Below are 16,627 nucleotides of genomic sequence, written 5' to 3' on the forward strand. Positions count from 1 at the left end.
TGAATTATAAGAAATGTGGGGGACAGGTTCACAAGCTCATTTAGGAGCAAAAATCACAGCCCTTGGCTTTCCTCGAGACGGCACCACAATTAAGGCGTCGATGCAGCCGGACACCGGCAGAAAAATCGCACAAAAACCTCAGTGTGATTGCTGCTCTTTTTGCAATCACTGCGAGAATTCCGTTTTGGGCTGTGGAAAAACTCTGTGCTTGGAGAAGGAATGTTCAAATTAATTCTCGTCCATTCCAGTGTAATTGATGCCCCAGGAAAGTAAGTCAAAGATTAACAGGCTCCGCTAGGAATTCCGTGTCTCTGACTGAGTCCAAGCTCTTCCTCGCTGCCTTCCAAACAAAGGCTGAAGGAGAAGATGGCTTCCTTGGGGTCAGGGGTGTCACTCTACAAACCAAGGAGGAAGAAGCCTAGCAGAGCCAAACTCTCTCAGAGGGTTCCTGTTGCAACTCTGCGTGAGTCACGCCATCCTGAGTTTCTTTCTTGTACGGGTGTACATATCTGCGAACGAGAAAGAAACTCGGCTTGTACTTCAAGAATTACGGCGGTGGCTTAGCTGTCAGAGCTACTGGGGTGGGTGGAGGTTTCCATACTTGTCCAACTACATTAACGGATGTCCAGGCCTCCATCTTCCCTTCTGGAGGTTCAGATGCACCCTGTGTTAAGGCCCATGAGTGATTAAGCACGTACAGAATAACAGAATAGCCGAGTTGGAAGGGACCTAGGAGGTCATCTAGTCCAACCCCCTGCTTAGGCAGGAAACCCTATTTCATTTCGGACAACTGGTTGTCCAGTCTCTTCTGGAAAGCTTCCAGAGTTGGAGCATGCACAGCTTCTGGTGGCAAGCTGTTCTACTGGTTAATCGTTCTCAGTGTCCGGACGTTTCTGCTTAGTTCTAGCTTGCTTCTCTCCTGGATTAGTTTCCATCCGTCGCTTCTTGTCCTGCCTTGTGCGAAGGACCAAAGTGGCCTTACCTGAATTAAGGGAGGACCCCGCTTGCTGTCCTGTACGGGACGCAAAACCTCATGGGTGTCAAGAGAAGATGCTTTATCTTTTGCCTTGTTCCACATCACTTCCACAGTGTGTATGCAACTGCCAAGGTCTCCTTTTTGTACAAAAACTAAACTAAACTAAACTAAAGAATGAAAATGGAAGAATTTGGAAGAAGACAATGTTGTCTGCCCATGGAGTTCCATGGAAGCCAATTCTGTCATGGCTCTGTGGAAGTTCCACAGAGTGCGTGGACCTTTCACGGAGTGTATGGAATTTCCGTCAGGTGCACAGAACTTCCACGGAGCGCGTGGACCTTTCACGGAGTGTACGGAATTGCCGTGGGGTGCACAGAACTTTCATGGAGCGTGTGGACCTTTCACGGAGTGTATGGAATTGCCGTGGGGTGCACAGAACTTCCACGGAGCATGTGTACCTTTCACGGAGTGTACGGAATTGCCGTGGGGTGCACAGAACTTTCATGGAGCGTGTGGACCTTTCACGGAGTGTACAGAATTGCCGTGGGGTGCACAGAACTTTCATGGAGCGTGTGGACCTTTCACGGAGTGCACGGAATTGCCGTGGGGTGCACAGAACTTCCACGGAGCGCATGGACCTTTCACGGAGTGTATGGAATTGCTGTAGGGTGCACAGAACTTCCACGGAGTGCATGGAATTGCCATGGGGTGCACAGAACTTCCACGGAGTGCGTGGAACTTCTACAGAGTACACAGAACTCTCACAAAGTTTATAGAACATCTCCAAAGAACCCCATCCATGTCAAAGCCACAGACCTTCCACGGAGTAGACAAAACCTCCACGGATTATATGGGTCTTCCATGAAGTGCGCAGAACGTTCAGAGTGCACAGAATGTCCACGGAGTGTACAGAACGTCCACAGGGTGCCTGGAACTTCCACGAAGGGCACAGAGCTTCCAGAGACGGCACGAGACCTTTATGAAATGCACGGCACTTCCACGCGTGCACTCCCACGGAGCGTACAGAACTTCCGGGGAATGCCTGGAACTTTCACGGAGTGGGAGAGGCAGGACAAGGAACCAGCAGGCAACCTCCACTCCTGATACCCCTGTATTTGTGTGATCGCTAGCGGGGCTAAAGCAATGAGCTTGCCGAAGTGCCACAGCCCTTTGGAAACCCAGGCTGGAATCAGCGCACTTCCGCTCTCTCGCTTTGTAATTCGATTAAAAAAAAAAAACAACCATTCCAAAACTGCTTACTGCAATCAGACCAGGCTGGCCAGCTCACCCTCACCTTCTAAAAGGTTCAGATAACACTCTCGGTTAAAATGGGGTCGGCTAGTTGACTTTCCATCTGTGGGGCAAGTCTGGGATTTCGTCCTGTAAAGCACGGTTGAGGAAGCGGCAGCTTTAGCATGTTGTGCAAACTCAACCCGAGTATCTCGGAAAGAAACGTAGCATTTTAAAAAGCCGGGAAACACCCCCCCCAAGGTGGGCCCAGCTGGGACCACTGAAATCTAGGATGAATTTCCAGCCATAGACACTTCCCTCCCACCATGATCAGCCTTTCCGCTAACCCTGGAACACCCAGGAATTCTGTGCTCGGAGCTGGTGTGACAGGAGTACAACTGTTGCAGGGGTGGGACCCACATGTAGCACCAAAGGAGAAGGGGAGTCGGGGTCTCTTCCCCCCAAGAAAGTTCTTGTTCCTAGACAGGAACAGCAGCCCTGCAGGAGCTCAGGATGTGGGGTTCACATCTGTGCGTGTCGGCGTGCGTGGGACCCTCTGGAGCCCACCTTAAAAAACAGAAAGAGGGAAAAAACCAAAAATGGACAATGGTCATTTTCGGAAAGCTCTTTCGCAGTCCGAAATTGAATCCCCCCACCCTTCCAGAGCCCGAAAGAAAAAAAAAATAAAGGGGGGGGGAAGAGGGAAGAGTGAATGAGTAAAGAAACGAGGAGGGCTCCCCCCCCAATGCTTTGTGCAGCCTTCCCGTTTTTTTTCCCCGTAGCAGCAGATACTCGTTGCGACTCGTTTCACAATTGCTGTTCCTTCCTGACCTACCGACAGTTCCTTCGCCCACACGCGGGTGGGTGTGGGGCAGTGCCCGGGCCTGCCCCTGCCTGCCCACCCCCTGAAGGAGGAGGAGGAGTTTTGCAAAGGCCAGGAAGAATCCAATGAGGAAGCGCCAGGATGAAAAGAACCCCCAAAACACACGCACACAGGCACACGCACACACGAAGAAAAGAGCCTCCTTTTGTGTCTCGCGCAGGTCTGGAACGGGACAGAAATTTGTACGCTCGGGAAGTGGGGCATGCCGGCCCCTCCAGGCCACCCATGGGGGAATCAAGCATCTCTCACTGTCGTTTTCCTGCTTTGCTCTTCCTCCTCCTCCTCTTCCTCTCTGCGGCGAAACCCCACCCCTTCTCTGAGGAAGGAGGTTACCAAGCCAAGCCACACACCCCCGACCAGCCCTATTTGACTGAAGACGGAGTCCGCTCTGCGCCACCGTATTTCAAGAGATGGCTGTAGTCTGTGAGGGTGTGCTGTGGGCCCGGCGTTGACGTCCTCTGCGCCCGGGCGTGGGCTGCCTGACTTTCCCCGCTGTTGAACGTGTGGGTGCGCCTCAAGTGAGCGCTCTCTTTGCTGCCCGCGCTGTTACTATTGAAGTTCAGCTTCTCGGGGTTCCACTGACTGCCCGTGTCGCCGCTCGGAGCGGATACAACCCGCCGCCGATCTGGGCTGTCGTGCGGCGTGATGGGCAGCTCGCTGCCGTACGAGCTGCGAGTCCCGCAGGGCCGGTGCGCCAGTGGACCTGGCTGCGCTTGGATACTCCTCGGACCCTCGCCACCACTAACTGGGAGATAGCGCATGTCTAAGGAGAGGTCTGTTCCTTCGCTGTCCAATTCTTGGTCAATCAGGACAGACTGGCAGGAAATGGGGATGACTCGTCCGGAGCTCAGGTGCGACGGCACCGGGGTGTGTCCCGCGTGGAGAAGGATAACCGAGGATGGGGGTTCTCCTCCGCGCAAGGAAGCGTTAATGAGATTGTGGCTGTACTCCCAGCTGCACGGCTTGGGGTAACGCTTTTGCTGCAAGGGGGTCTGCTCTGGCGTGGGGAGGACCCCCGAATCGAGGTCGTGCTGGCCCATCTTAATGAGTCCTTTGGGCCACCCGTTCTGCATGAGCGGAGCCAGTAGGTTTTCAGGCTGCCCGCCGGGTCCCCGGGAGCGCCGATCTCCCAGCCGGCTGACGCTGACCACGGATTCGCCATGCGCAAGGATGTTCTCCTTGTCTCTTCGGCGCGCGAGCTCCTTACGGTCTCGATGTCCGATGAACCAGCAGACGCTGAAGCCCGAGATCACTGCTCCGATGACAAAGGCAGCCACGGAAGAGATGACCAGCAAGTTGACGGACACCAGCCCGTTGGGTTCATCCACAAAGCTTTCGGTCACCAGGCCTGTAGGAATAAGACAGAATAACAGGGGTGGAAGGGACCTTGGAGGTCTTCTAGTCCAGCCCAAATTAGGGGCCGCTCGCTGCTCGCTTAACAACTGCCTTGCTTAATGCAATATTATATTTCTGCAAGGGAATTCTGGGAGTTGAAGTTCACACAGCTTAAAGCTGCTACGGTGGCGAAACACGGTTCTTGGCTAAAGGAAGCCGGTTCCTCTAGTCCTCCTTTAAGAATGACAGAATATCAAGAGTTGGAAGGGACCTTGGAGGTCATCTAGTCCAACCCCCTGCTCAAACAGGACACTCTACCTATCCCATTTCAGACAAATGGCTGTCCAATCTCTTCTTGAAAACCTCCAGTGTTGTAGCATTCACAACTTCTGGAGGCAGGTGGTTCCACTGGTTAATTGTCCTCACTGTCAGGAAATTTCTCCTTATTTCTCGTTTTGATCTCTTTTTTATGATCTTCTTGTCCTGCCTTCAAGTGCTTTGGAGAATAGGCCAAGCCCCTCTTTTCTCTGACAGCCCCTCCAATATTAGAAGACAGTTATCATATCAACCCTAGTCCTTCTCTTCATTAAAATGAAATAAATAGAAAAAAATAATAAAATAAAATTGGCTGAGCCATGACTGACAAATATAGCCTAAGAATTTTGTGGAACAAATTCTGCTTTTGTAGTATTTTATTGATGTACAGATAGTCCTCAATGTATGACCACAACTCAGCCCAAAATTTACATCGCTAAGTGAGACGGTGATTGAGTGAATTTTGCCCCATTTTGCGACCTTGCTTGCCACATTTTTTTAAGTGAATCACTTCATTTGTTAATGTAGTAACAGGGTGGTTAAGCAAATCCGGCTTCCCCAGACTTTGCTTGTCAAAAGGTCACAAAAGGGGATCACGTGACTTTGGGACACTGCAAACCGTCATAAGTACGAGTCAGTTAGCAAGCCTCTGAATTTTGATCACGTGAGCACGGAGATGCTGTGACGGTTGTTCACTGTGAAAAAAACCAGTTGTAATTCACTTCAGAGAGCTGTTTGTCTGAAATGGTATAGAGTTTCCTACCTGAGCAGGAGGGGTTGGACTAGATGACCTCCAAGGTCCTTTCCAACTTTATTATTATTAGTAGTAGGTTTTTTTGAGTAACTTTGAACGGTCACTAAACGAACTGTTGTTAAGTCGAGGACCTCCTGGCGTTTTATTTTATTTTTTTAATATTGTAAGCCGCCGCCCAGAGTTACCCGGTGGTAAGACGGGCAGCTAATAAATTGGATAAACAAAGAAAATTAAAATGAAATGAACGATGTGTACTCTCTCGCTGAAAATGGCCTGTTTGTCAATCAGTCTGGGCCAGAGGTAGGCAACCTTGGCTCTTTTGACCTGTGGACTTCAACTCCCAGAATTCCTGAGCCAGCCATGCTGAGGGGAAAGAGAGAGGTTTCCAAGCTGAGCCATGCTGGCTGAGGAATTCTGGGAGTTGAAGTTCCACGAGTCATAAAAGAGTCAAGGTGGCCTACCCCTGGCCTAGGCCTAGGCCGCTTTACGACTCGTGGACTTCAACTCCCAGAATTCCTCAGCCAGCATGGGGGAAACTTTGGCCCTTTCATGACTGGTGGACTTCATCTCCCAGAATTTCTGAGCCAGCCACACTGAGGGGAAAGGGAGGGGTTTCCAAGCTGAGCCATGCTGGCTGAGGAATTCTGGGAGTTGAAGTTCCACGAGTCATAAGAGAGCCAAGGTTGCCTACCCCTGGCCTAGGCCTAGGCCGCTTTATGACTCGTGGACTTCAATGCTAAGCACATTTGATTTGTGCTTAGATTGTAAGCCGCCCTGAGTCTTCGGAGAAGGGCGGGATATAAATGGGATTAAAAAAATGGGATATAAATGGGATTAAAAAAAAAAAAACTCCCAGAATTCCTGAGCCAGCCATGCTGAGGGGAAAGGGAGAGGTTTCCAAGCTGAGCCAGACTGGCTCATGAATTCTGGGAGTTGAAGTCCACGAGTCAGCAAAGAGCCAAGGTTACCTAGCACTCGTCTAGACCTAGGCCGCTTTATGACTCGTGGACTTCAACTCCCAGAATTCCTGAGCCGGCCATGCTGAGAGGAAAGGGAGAGGTTTCCAAGCTGAGCCAGACTGGCTCAGGAATTCTGGGAGTTGAAGTCCACGAGTCATAAGAGAGCCAAGGTTACCTAGCCCTGGTCTAGGCCTAGGCTGCTTTATGACTCGTGGACTTCAACTCCCAGAATTCCTGAGCCAGCCACGCTGAGGGGAAAGAGAGAGGTTTCCAAGCTGAGCCATGCTGGCTGAGGAATTCTGGGAGTTGAAGTTCCACAAGTCGTAAAAGAGCCAAGGTGGCCTACCCCTGGTCTGGGCTTTCTATCAGGGTTAGGCAGTTAATCTCAGATGTCCAGGAACTGAACTCAAAAGTCAGAAAAAGGCAGAGTCAGCAAAAACTGGAAAACTCTGCAACCAGGAGAGGCGCTCACCTTCACAATCACCCAGATAGGCAGTCTTGACGCCACCGATGTCTTGTTCAAACGCCAGCCTGCAAATTCAGGGACAAGGAGTTGTAAAGTGTTGTAGACCTTTCCGAGCACTGATTTGTTTTTAATTTTAACCTATTTATCCTATCGCCCGAACCACCCATCTCGGCTGCGTGCCTCTGAGCAGTTGACCACCAAAACTGTGGAATTGTACGAAAGGCTCTCCGACCTACATCAATAAAAGAGAATATTCATAGCTCAGGGTTGAACTGTGGGGTGCCTGGTGCTCTCTGAGCTGGGTGCCTTTCTTGCAGGCGTCTCATGACCCAACTAGCTAATGTCATCAGTGCTAGAAGGGAGTCAATGGGGTTTGTGGAGAGGAGGAGGAGGAGGAGGAGGAGGAGGAGGAGGAGGAGGAGGAGGAGGAGGAGGAGGAGGAGGAGGAGGAGGAGAACAATGACTGTGGGGTGCTTGCTGCTCTCTGAGCTGGGTGGCTTTCTTGCAGGCGTCTCATGACCCAACTAGCTAATGTCATCAGTGCTAGAAGGGAGTCAATGGGGTTTGTGGAGAGGAGGAGGAGGAGGAGGAGGAGGAGGAGGAGGAGGAGGAGGAGGAGGAGGAGAATGACTGTGGGGTCCTTGGTGCTCTCTGAGCTGGGTGGCTTTCTTGCAGGCGTCTCATGACCCAACTAGCTAATGTCATCAGTGCTAGAAGGGAGTCAATGGGGTTTGTGGAGAGGAGGAGGAGGAGGAGGAGGAGGAGGAGGAGGAGGAGGAGGAGGAGGAGGAGGAGGAGGAGGAGAACAATGACTGTGGGGTCCTTGGTTCTCTCTGAGCTTGTTGGCTCTCTTGCAGAGGTTTCATGACCCAACTAGGGAACATCATCAGTGCTAGTAGGGAAGGGGGTTTATTAGGAGGAAGAGGAAGGAGGGAGGAGGAGGAGGAGGAAGAGGAGGAGGAGGACTGTAGGGTCCTTGGTGATCTCAGTGATAGAAGGGAGGGGGTTTGTTTGGAGGAGGAGGAGGAGGACTGTAAGGTCCTTGATGCTGTCTAAGCTTGATTCTTTTCTTGCAGACGTATCATGACCCAACTGGGGAACATCATCAGTCTAGAAGGGAGTTGGGTTTGTTGGAAGGAGGAGGAGGGGGAGGAGGGAGCAGGAGGAGGAGGAGGACCGTCCCGAAGCAAGGCCCTCCAAATCCTCAGAATACCTGGTGTTGCGTTCCACAAAAATACAAGATCCTTCCGGCGTCCAGCCGCAGTAGGGATCGTTGCTGGCCAAACAATTCCTGAAGGACGGAAGAGAAAGGAGACGTCATGAGGAGGCGACTCAGACCCAGATGGAGGAAGAGATCAAAATGGGACACCGCCGGGACCCCTCTTCCTAGCGATTCCCCCCCCGGGCAAGGACCCCAAATGTCCACAGAGTTGGATGCCTTGCAACTTTGCAAGCTGGTCTTCAGTTCTGCTCTGGAAGGGCAGCACCCAGAGGAATTCTAGATTTATCTGTCAAATATCACACCAGGCAAAGTCTGTGGAAGCCCTTGCAATGAGCTAGGGATAGGATCAACTTTTTAAATTTATTTTATTTTATTATTATTTTATTTTATTATTATTTTATTTTATTTTATTATTATTTTATTTTATTTTATTTTATTATTATTTTTTATTATTTTATTTTTTATTATTTTATTTTTTATTATTTTATTTTATTTATTTTATTTTATTTTATTATTTTATTTTATTTTATTTTATTATTTTATTTTATTTTATTTTATTTTATTTTATTTTATTTTATTTTATTTTATTTTATTATTTTATTTTATTTTATTTTATTATTTTATTTTATTTTATTTTATTTTATTTTATTATTTTATTTTATTTTATTTTATTATTTTATTTTATTATTTCTTGCCTAAGGCACGACTAGAACTCAGTCTCCTGATGATTGGCTCAAAGTCAACCAGCCAGCTTTCACAGCTAAGGCGGGACTAGAACTCACGGTCTCCTGGTGATTGGCTCAAAGTCCACCAGCCAGCTTTCACGGGTAAGGTGGGACTAGAACTCACAGTCTCCTGATGATTGGTTCAAAGTCTCCTGATGATTGGCTCAAAGTCAACCAGCCAGCTTTCACGGCTAAGGCGGGACTAGAACTCACTGTCTCCTGATGATTGGCTCAAAGTCCACCAGCCAGCTTTCACGGCTAAGCCGGGACTAGAACTCACTGTCTCCTGATGATTGGCTCAAAGTCCACCAGCCAGCTTTCACGACTAAGGCGGGACTAGAACTCACAGTCTCCTGCTTTCTAGCCTGGAGCCTTAACCGTTAGGCCAAACTAGAGATCCTCTTCATATGTCTTCAAAGGGGGTTGCACATAAGTTTGCTGAACCACCAGCGTCCCCAAATCTGCATGCATTTGAATATATTTAATCTTAAAGGGGGTGTTCCAAGCATTCTTGACTTCTCTGGAACTTGGTTATAGAAGGGGAACGTTCTGGAAGGTGCAACTTTGGCCTTGCGGAGGATGGATGGAAAATAACCCCCATCATATTGTAATCAAATTCAAGTCACACTTTAGCATTGACAAGGATGCAAACTCAACAGGAGCAACTTCTACTCTGCTAGTACGGGTAGTCCTCAACTTACAACCACAGTTGAGCCCAAAATTGTTGTTGCTAAGTGAGACATTTCTTAAGTGAGTTAGTTTATTTTATTTATTAGCCCATAGGCCATAGATTCCAAACATATAATATTAATAAAAAAATCCTATAAAAACAATTTAAAATGAAATTGGAGTGAAGTACTCTAATTTAATATATTGTTAAGTGAATTTCGCTCCATTTTACAACTTTTCTCGCCAACGGTGTTAAGTGAATCACTGCAGTTCTTAAGCGAGTAACGGGGTTGTTAAGTGAATCCAGCTTCCCCCATTGACTTTGCTTGTCAGGAGGTCGCAAAAGGGGAACACTTGAACCCGGAACACTGCAATCATCATAAATACGAGTCACTGGCCCAGCATCTGAATTTTGATCAGGTGACCCCGGGGATGCTGCAATGGTCGTAAAGTGTGAAAAACGGTCATAAGTCACTTTTTTCAGTGCTGTTGTAACCTTGAATGGTCACTAAATAAACAGTCATAAGTCGAGGATTACCCCTATTCTCAAAAATCCGATTCTGCAAACATCCTGTGCTTGGAGATGCATCCTGGAATCCGTGTCTTGCTGTTTGGGATGACATTTTTAGGGTTATTTTTTTTCACATTTGCAGGAAAAAAAATCTCTTTTTGCAAGGGGTTTAAACGGACTTTACAGCTTTGAGAGGATTCGGTATAAGAATGGCTGGTCCCAAAAAAAAGCATTCTTGCTTTTTGTCCCAATTTCCAAATGCAACGTTGAACATTCACAGCAAAGAATCTGAGGAACTGCGATCGAATTCTGCTCCACCTGCTCTGAAAAAACAACCTCTGGGATTTTGACCTTCTGCTCTGCAGCAAGCCTGCATTTGCATTGATGTTTATTTCAAATTTTTAAGAGGCTGCCTTCGGCGGTATCCTTGGTTTTATGGCCAGCCCTTGTCCAGGGATCAAGCATTTCAGCCAAGAACCAGTGAATAACAAGGTTTTCATCGCTGGCAATTAAGTGCAGAAACCTTGCCAGGCTGGGAGAGGGGAGGAAAAAGGCCACCGTGGTGGGTGATGAATGAAGAAAAAGGCGCCTTTGCGGTCGCCACAGCCGGCAGCATTCTCCGATAATTGGTCAAAAACAACCGAGACAGATGCACGAGGCCGCTGACTGCATCCCTGAAATATGGCATTTATTAAACATGGCTGAAGAATATCAGCTGGCAAACGGGTGGGGGGTGGGGGGGTTAAGCTGAGCCAAGAAGCTGTCAACTTGCAACATTTTTTTAATGGGTAGAGAGCTATAGTACAGGTGTTCTCTCGACTTACGACATCGTAAGTGGTGAGGGTCATCAAGCGGGTCGTCACGTGGGCGACATGATTTTATGAGCGTTTATAGGGAGAGCGGTCGTTACGCGAACCCGTTGTTCGCTAGGGGGTGGCTTTGACAAGAAGCAGAAGTAAACGCTGGTTTACCTCGGCAAACATGTCGTAAATTATGGTCACGTGATCATAGGGCAATGCAAGGGGATGGAAATGCAAGGGTGGGATACCACAGTGTTCAGAGAGGGAGGGACGGAGGGAGGGGGAAGGAAGGAAAGAAAGGAAGGAAGGAAGGAAGGGAAGGAGGAAGAAGAAGAGAAATGGAAGGAGGGAGGGGAAAAAGAAGGCGGGAAGAAAAAAGGAAGGAAGGATAAGGAAGGAGGGAGAAGAAAGGATAGGTAACGAAGGAGGGAGGGAGATAAGGAAGGAAAGAGAAAGGGAAGGGAAAGAAAGGAAGGAAGGCAGGAGAAAGAAAAGGAAGGGAACGAAGAAGGGAAAAAAGGTTGGTAGGGCAAAAGCATAGAGGGAGGGAACAAAGGAAAAAGAAAGGGAAGGGAAAGAGGAAGGGAGGAAGAAGGGAGGGGAGGGGAGGGAGGGAGGGAGGATGGACAGAAGGGAAAGGCAGGAAAGAGACACGAAGGAACCAAAAGAGCAAAATGTACAGAATTGGCGTAGTTTATATTAATAGCTGCAAGGGTTTTACATGCCTTTCGTTATAAAAGTCCTTTGACGTCTTCTCGGGAGGAAAGGCTAACTAAAAATGGAAGTCCAGAATAACCTTGCATTGCAAAAAAAAAAAAAAAAAAAAGGAAATTTGACCTGGGATTTTTAATTGGAAACCTTTCTCGGGCTACAATTTGAATACACGCCATTGGGCCGCCTCGAAAATTGGGGCGTCGAAAGTCCTTCCTTTTAATTTGAGGCATAATTTGTAGCACAGTATTGACCTGATGCATTATTTATCCCCGACAGTTTTCCTTTTAATGAGTCGAAGAGTGCTAAGCAAGCTTGTTTTTTTGCTCAAAGCGGAAGAGCTTTGCGGACGTTGCTTAGGAAATGGATACGTACGGAGAACTTCTAATGGCGCAACGTAATATATTAATTTTAGGAGAGTCCAGATGTGTGCTTTCATCTGCCTGTGTTACTTTCCCTGTGCACCACTGCTTCTCAACCTTGGCAACTTGAAGATTGGGTGGACTTAAGGCAGGGCTAGAACTCACCGTCTCCTGGTGATTGGCCGAATGTTACCCAGCTGGCTTTCATGCCTGAGGTGGGGCTAGAATTCATTGTCTCCTGGTGATTGGCCCAAAGTCACCCAGCCAGCTTTCATGTCTAAGGCGGGACTAGAACTCACCATCTCCTGGTGATTGGCCCAAAGTCACCCAGCCAGCTTTCATGTCTAAGGCGGGACTAGAACTCACCATCTCCTGGTGATTGGCCCAAAGTCACCCAGCCAACTTTCATGTCTAAGGCGGGACTAGAACTCACCGTCTCCTGGTGATTGGCCCAAAGTCACCCAGCCAGCTTTCATACCTAAGGTGGGACTAGAACTCACAGTCTCCTAGTGATTGGCCAAAAGTCACTGTGCCAGCTTTCATGCCAAGGGCAGGTCTAGAACTTCCCACCTCCTAGTGATTGGCCTAAAGTCACCCAGCTGGTTTTAATGCCTCAAGCAGGACTAGAACTCACCATCTTCTGGTGACTGGCCCAAAGTCACCTAACCAGCTTTCAGGCATTAAGGCAGGACTAGAACTCACCATCGCCTGGTTTCCAGGCCATCACTTTAAGCACTAGCCCCAAACCACCAACTGGCATGACTTGATTTCCGCTGTGTTGTATCTCTTTCGTTGGGAACCCCTGCCCTGCCAAGGGCTGAACGCCCCCCAGCCCCAGCTCAGCTGCCGCAAAAGCGGGACTCACTTCATACAGGTGGAGTGCTGGTGGCACCTGGCCACTGGGGCTCGTACGACGCAGGGCGGGAAGGCCAGCAGCAGCGACCCCGTGGCTTTGTCCAGCTCCATGCTCAGCAGCTTCCGTTCGCCGGTTCCGTCCTTGCCGCACCTGGGAAAAAGGGGAAGAGGATTACGGGCTGAAAGACTCAACCAGATGTTTCGTCTGGATTTGCCATGTTTCTCCACCCATTGAGACTCAGGGGGTTATTATTGTTATTTATTCAATGTATATTGGCCACCCAACGCGTAACAACTCGGAGAGCGGCAGCAGTGAGTTTCGAAGTAAAAATGTGAAAAAAAGGAAAAAAAGAAAGAGACAAAAATGAAAAATGTCTTTGTGAGCCTCCCTCCCTGAGTTGCGTTTTAAGGTGGGAAGCTCTATCAATCTAAATAAAACAAAATAAAATAAAATAATTCACAGAATTCCCCAGTCAGCATGAGTGGACTTCAACTCCCAGAATTGCCCAGCCACCATGGGTAGACTTCAACTCCCAGAATTCTCTATCGAGCGCAAGAGGACTTCAACTCCCAGAATTCCCCAGCTGACATGGTTGGACTTCAACTCCCAGAATTCCCCAGCCAGCATGAGTGGACTTGAACTCCCAGAATTCCCCAGCCAGCATGAGTGGACTTCAACTCCCAGAATTCCCCAGCTGACATGGATGGACTTCAACTCCCAGAATTCCCCAGCCAGCATGAGTGGACTTCAACTCCCAGAATTGCCCAGCCACCATGGGTAGACTTCAACTCCCAGAATTCTCTATCCAGCGCAAGAGGACTTCAACTCCCAGAATTCCCCAGCCGACATGGATGGACTTCAACTCCCAGAATTCCCCAGCCAGCATGAGTGGACTTGAACTCCCAGAATTCCCCAGACAGCATGGGTGGACTTCAACTCCCAGAATTCTCTACCCAGCTCAGGTGGACTCCCAGAATTCCTCAGCAAGGATCAGTGGACTTCAACTCCCAGAATTCCCCAGCTAGCATGGCTGCAGTCCTAACTCCCAGAATTCCCCAGCCAGCATAGGTGCAGTCCTAACTCCCAGAATTCCCCAGCAAATTCTCTACCCAGCGCAGGTGGACTTCAACTCCCAGAATTCCTCCGCTAGGGTGAAGCCTCATTGCTTCCACCATGAACTCTGAAAAACCCAAGGGGCGTGCCTGCCTCTGTGGGCGCACAAGTGTGTTTGTGGGTTTCGACTCACTTGTCGCTGGGGTAGGTCTCAAATTCCTCCAGCAGCAAGCTGTGGGCCCTTGCCCGGGTGGGAGAAGAATTGGCACTGAGGTTGGTGCGGATGAGAAATTTTAGGACGGTTCCCGAATCGGAGCCCAGGAACACAACGGTGTAGTTCCTGCCTGGTCCGGCTGTGTTGTCCGCCACAATCTTCCGGAGTTGGTACCTGCCGGGAAAGGATGGAGGTTAATCAGCCAGACGCAGAATTCACACACTGGGCCAGGTGAGTTACAACACCTTTTTGGATCCCACCTGAATTATTTTTATAAATACAGGCAGTCCTCGACTTACAATGTGGTTGCAACGGCACTGAAAACGGAGACTTAGGACCGTTGTTCACACTTACGACCGTTGCAGCATCCCCCTAGTCAGGTGATCAGAATTCAGACGCTGGGCCACTGACTTGTATTTATGACGGTCGCCGTGTTTCGGGGTCGTGTGGTCCCCTTTTGCGACCTTCCGACAAGCAAAGTCAAGGGGGAAGATCCAGATTCACTTAACAACCACGCGACTCACTTAACAACTGCAGTGATTCACTTAGCAACGGCGGCGAGAAAGGTCGTAAAATGGGGCCAAACACACTTAACCACCGTCTTCCTTAGCGATAGAAATATGGGACTCAACCGTGGTTCAAAATCACACCTATCTTTATTGTGTGAATGGATCACAGCATACAACCGTAAATATGAGGCTCCGTGACAGTCGTAACTTGAGGACTGTCTATATTCTATACCAGTTGTTCCGGCGGTTTTCCCAACACTCGGCCTTCCCACTCTGAGAGCACTTGGGGGGGGGGGACAGGACAGTCCAATAAAACAGGATGAAATCCGAGTTTGCACCTTTCCCGAAGATCTCAAACAGTTGTTAGGTTGATGAACCAACCCGATCCTTCAAAGGATCAAATTACGGAAAATCGCTGAGATCGCTACGGCGGATATGGGGAAAAAAAAAACCAATCCAGAAAATTAGTGAAAAAAATTTTGACGGTGTCATTGCAGCTGTTTTCATTACAATTGGCGGTGGCTGTTTTGCATATGAAGGCAAAGGAAACAGTGGTGGGCGGGGCCTGGCGCAGGAGGGGAGGAGTCACCATGCCACCCCTGCAGGTTAAAAAAAAAAACAGCTGCAAAATATAAATGTAATAAAATAAATAAATAAATAAATAAATAAAATGAGGTTGTTTCCTTTGCCAAGGTTGTTACACACGTACCCGAACACACACACACACACACACACACACACACACACACACAGAAATTGTCCTCCGTGCAGTTGTAAAAACAGCCAACCCATGTGCGCGAAACAACTCAACCCCCCCGCCCCCCCAACTCCCCCTGCAAATGCTATCTCCTGGTGTGCAATTTTTGCAAGACGACAGAAATAATGCTTGATTAATTTCACATAAAACAGCAATTAAGACAGATTTAATTAGATCCAGACGGTCTGAGCTGAGACGCTTAGGAAATTAAGAGAAGCTAGCGTTTCCTTCGCTCTCCTCCACCTGCCTGGGGGGGGGGAGAAAAACAATAATCAAGGTAAATTGTGACAAGACCAGCCGTAGTGTAACTACAAATAGTCCTCGACTTACAACTGTTCACTTAGTGGCCAAAATTACCATGGAACTGGGAAAAAAGTAACTTAGGACCGTTTTTCACACTAACGGCCGTTGCAGCCTCCCCACGATCAGGTGAGCTTGGCAATTGGTTTGTATTTATGAGGGTTGCATTGTCCCTGGATGGGAGGCGGGGGGTCACGTGATTCCCTTTTAAGACCGTCTGACAAGCAAAGTCGACGGGAGAGCCAGATTCGCTGAACGACCGCGCGACTCACTTAACAACTGCAGTGATCCGCTTAAGAACGATGGCAAGGAAGGTGGCGAAATGCGGCAAAATGAGCTTAACGACCATCTTGCTCAGCCGTACGTAGAAATTTTGGGTGCAATGGTGGTCGTAAGTTCGAGGACTGCTTTTTTGGCTTCGATGAGGAGGGGTTTGCCAGATGTTGCTGCATGCAACAGATAGGAGGAGCCTAAGGCTTTGCTAGCCCACATCTGGGAAGCAACCGATTAAACCTGGGGTCAGGAAAGGTCACTGTGATAATTGGGTAGGTCTAGTAGTTTAATGAAGAGGATTAGGGGTGACATGATAGCACAGAGATATTTGAGGGTCTGTCTCAAAGAACGGGGGGGGGGGTTCCACCTATTCCCCAAAGCGCCCGAAAGCAGGACAAGAAGCAACGGATGGAAAGTGATCAAGGAGAGAAGCAACCTAGAACTAAGGAGAAACTTCCTGGCAGTTAGAACAATTAACCAGTGGAACTACCTGCCTCCAGAAGCGGTGAATGCTCCAACACTGGAAGTTTTTAAGAGGAGACTGGACAGTCATTTGTCTGAAATGGCATAGGGTTTCCTGCCTGAGCAGTGGGTTGGACTGGAAGACTAGAAGAGAAGCAACCTGGAATTAAGGAGAAACTTCTTGACAGTGAAGACAATTAACTAGTGGAACAGCTTGCCACCAGAAGTTGTGGGCTATCGCTTGAGATTTTTAAGAAAAGGCTAGACAATCACCTGTCTGAGGTG

General features: G+C 48.7%; 1 protein-coding gene across 1 annotated transcript in view; it reads right to left on the bottom strand.

Moving 5' to 3' along the window:
- Positions 1-3,451: 3,451 nt before the first annotated feature.
- Positions 3,452-16,627, bottom strand: part of SEMA6B (semaphorin 6B) — a gene marked incomplete at both ends in the record, with an annotated part of 66,306 nt that continues 53,130 nt past the window's right edge. The window contains 5 exons of the mRNA XM_083350345.1: positions 3,452-4,437; positions 6,925-6,983; positions 8,132-8,209; positions 12,784-12,924; positions 14,021-14,215. Coding sequence (XP_083206471.1) covers positions 3,452-4,437; positions 6,925-6,983; positions 8,132-8,209; positions 12,784-12,924; positions 14,021-14,215 — 1,459 coding nt within the window. The remainder of the gene's footprint in view (positions 4,438-6,924; positions 6,984-8,131; positions 8,210-12,783; positions 12,925-14,020; positions 14,216-16,627) is intronic.

Source organism: Vipera ursinii (assembly GCF_947247035.1).
Source record: "Vipera ursinii genome assembly, chromosome: 1".
Taxonomy (NCBI): domain Eukaryota; kingdom Metazoa; phylum Chordata; class Lepidosauria; order Squamata; family Viperidae; genus Vipera; species Vipera ursinii.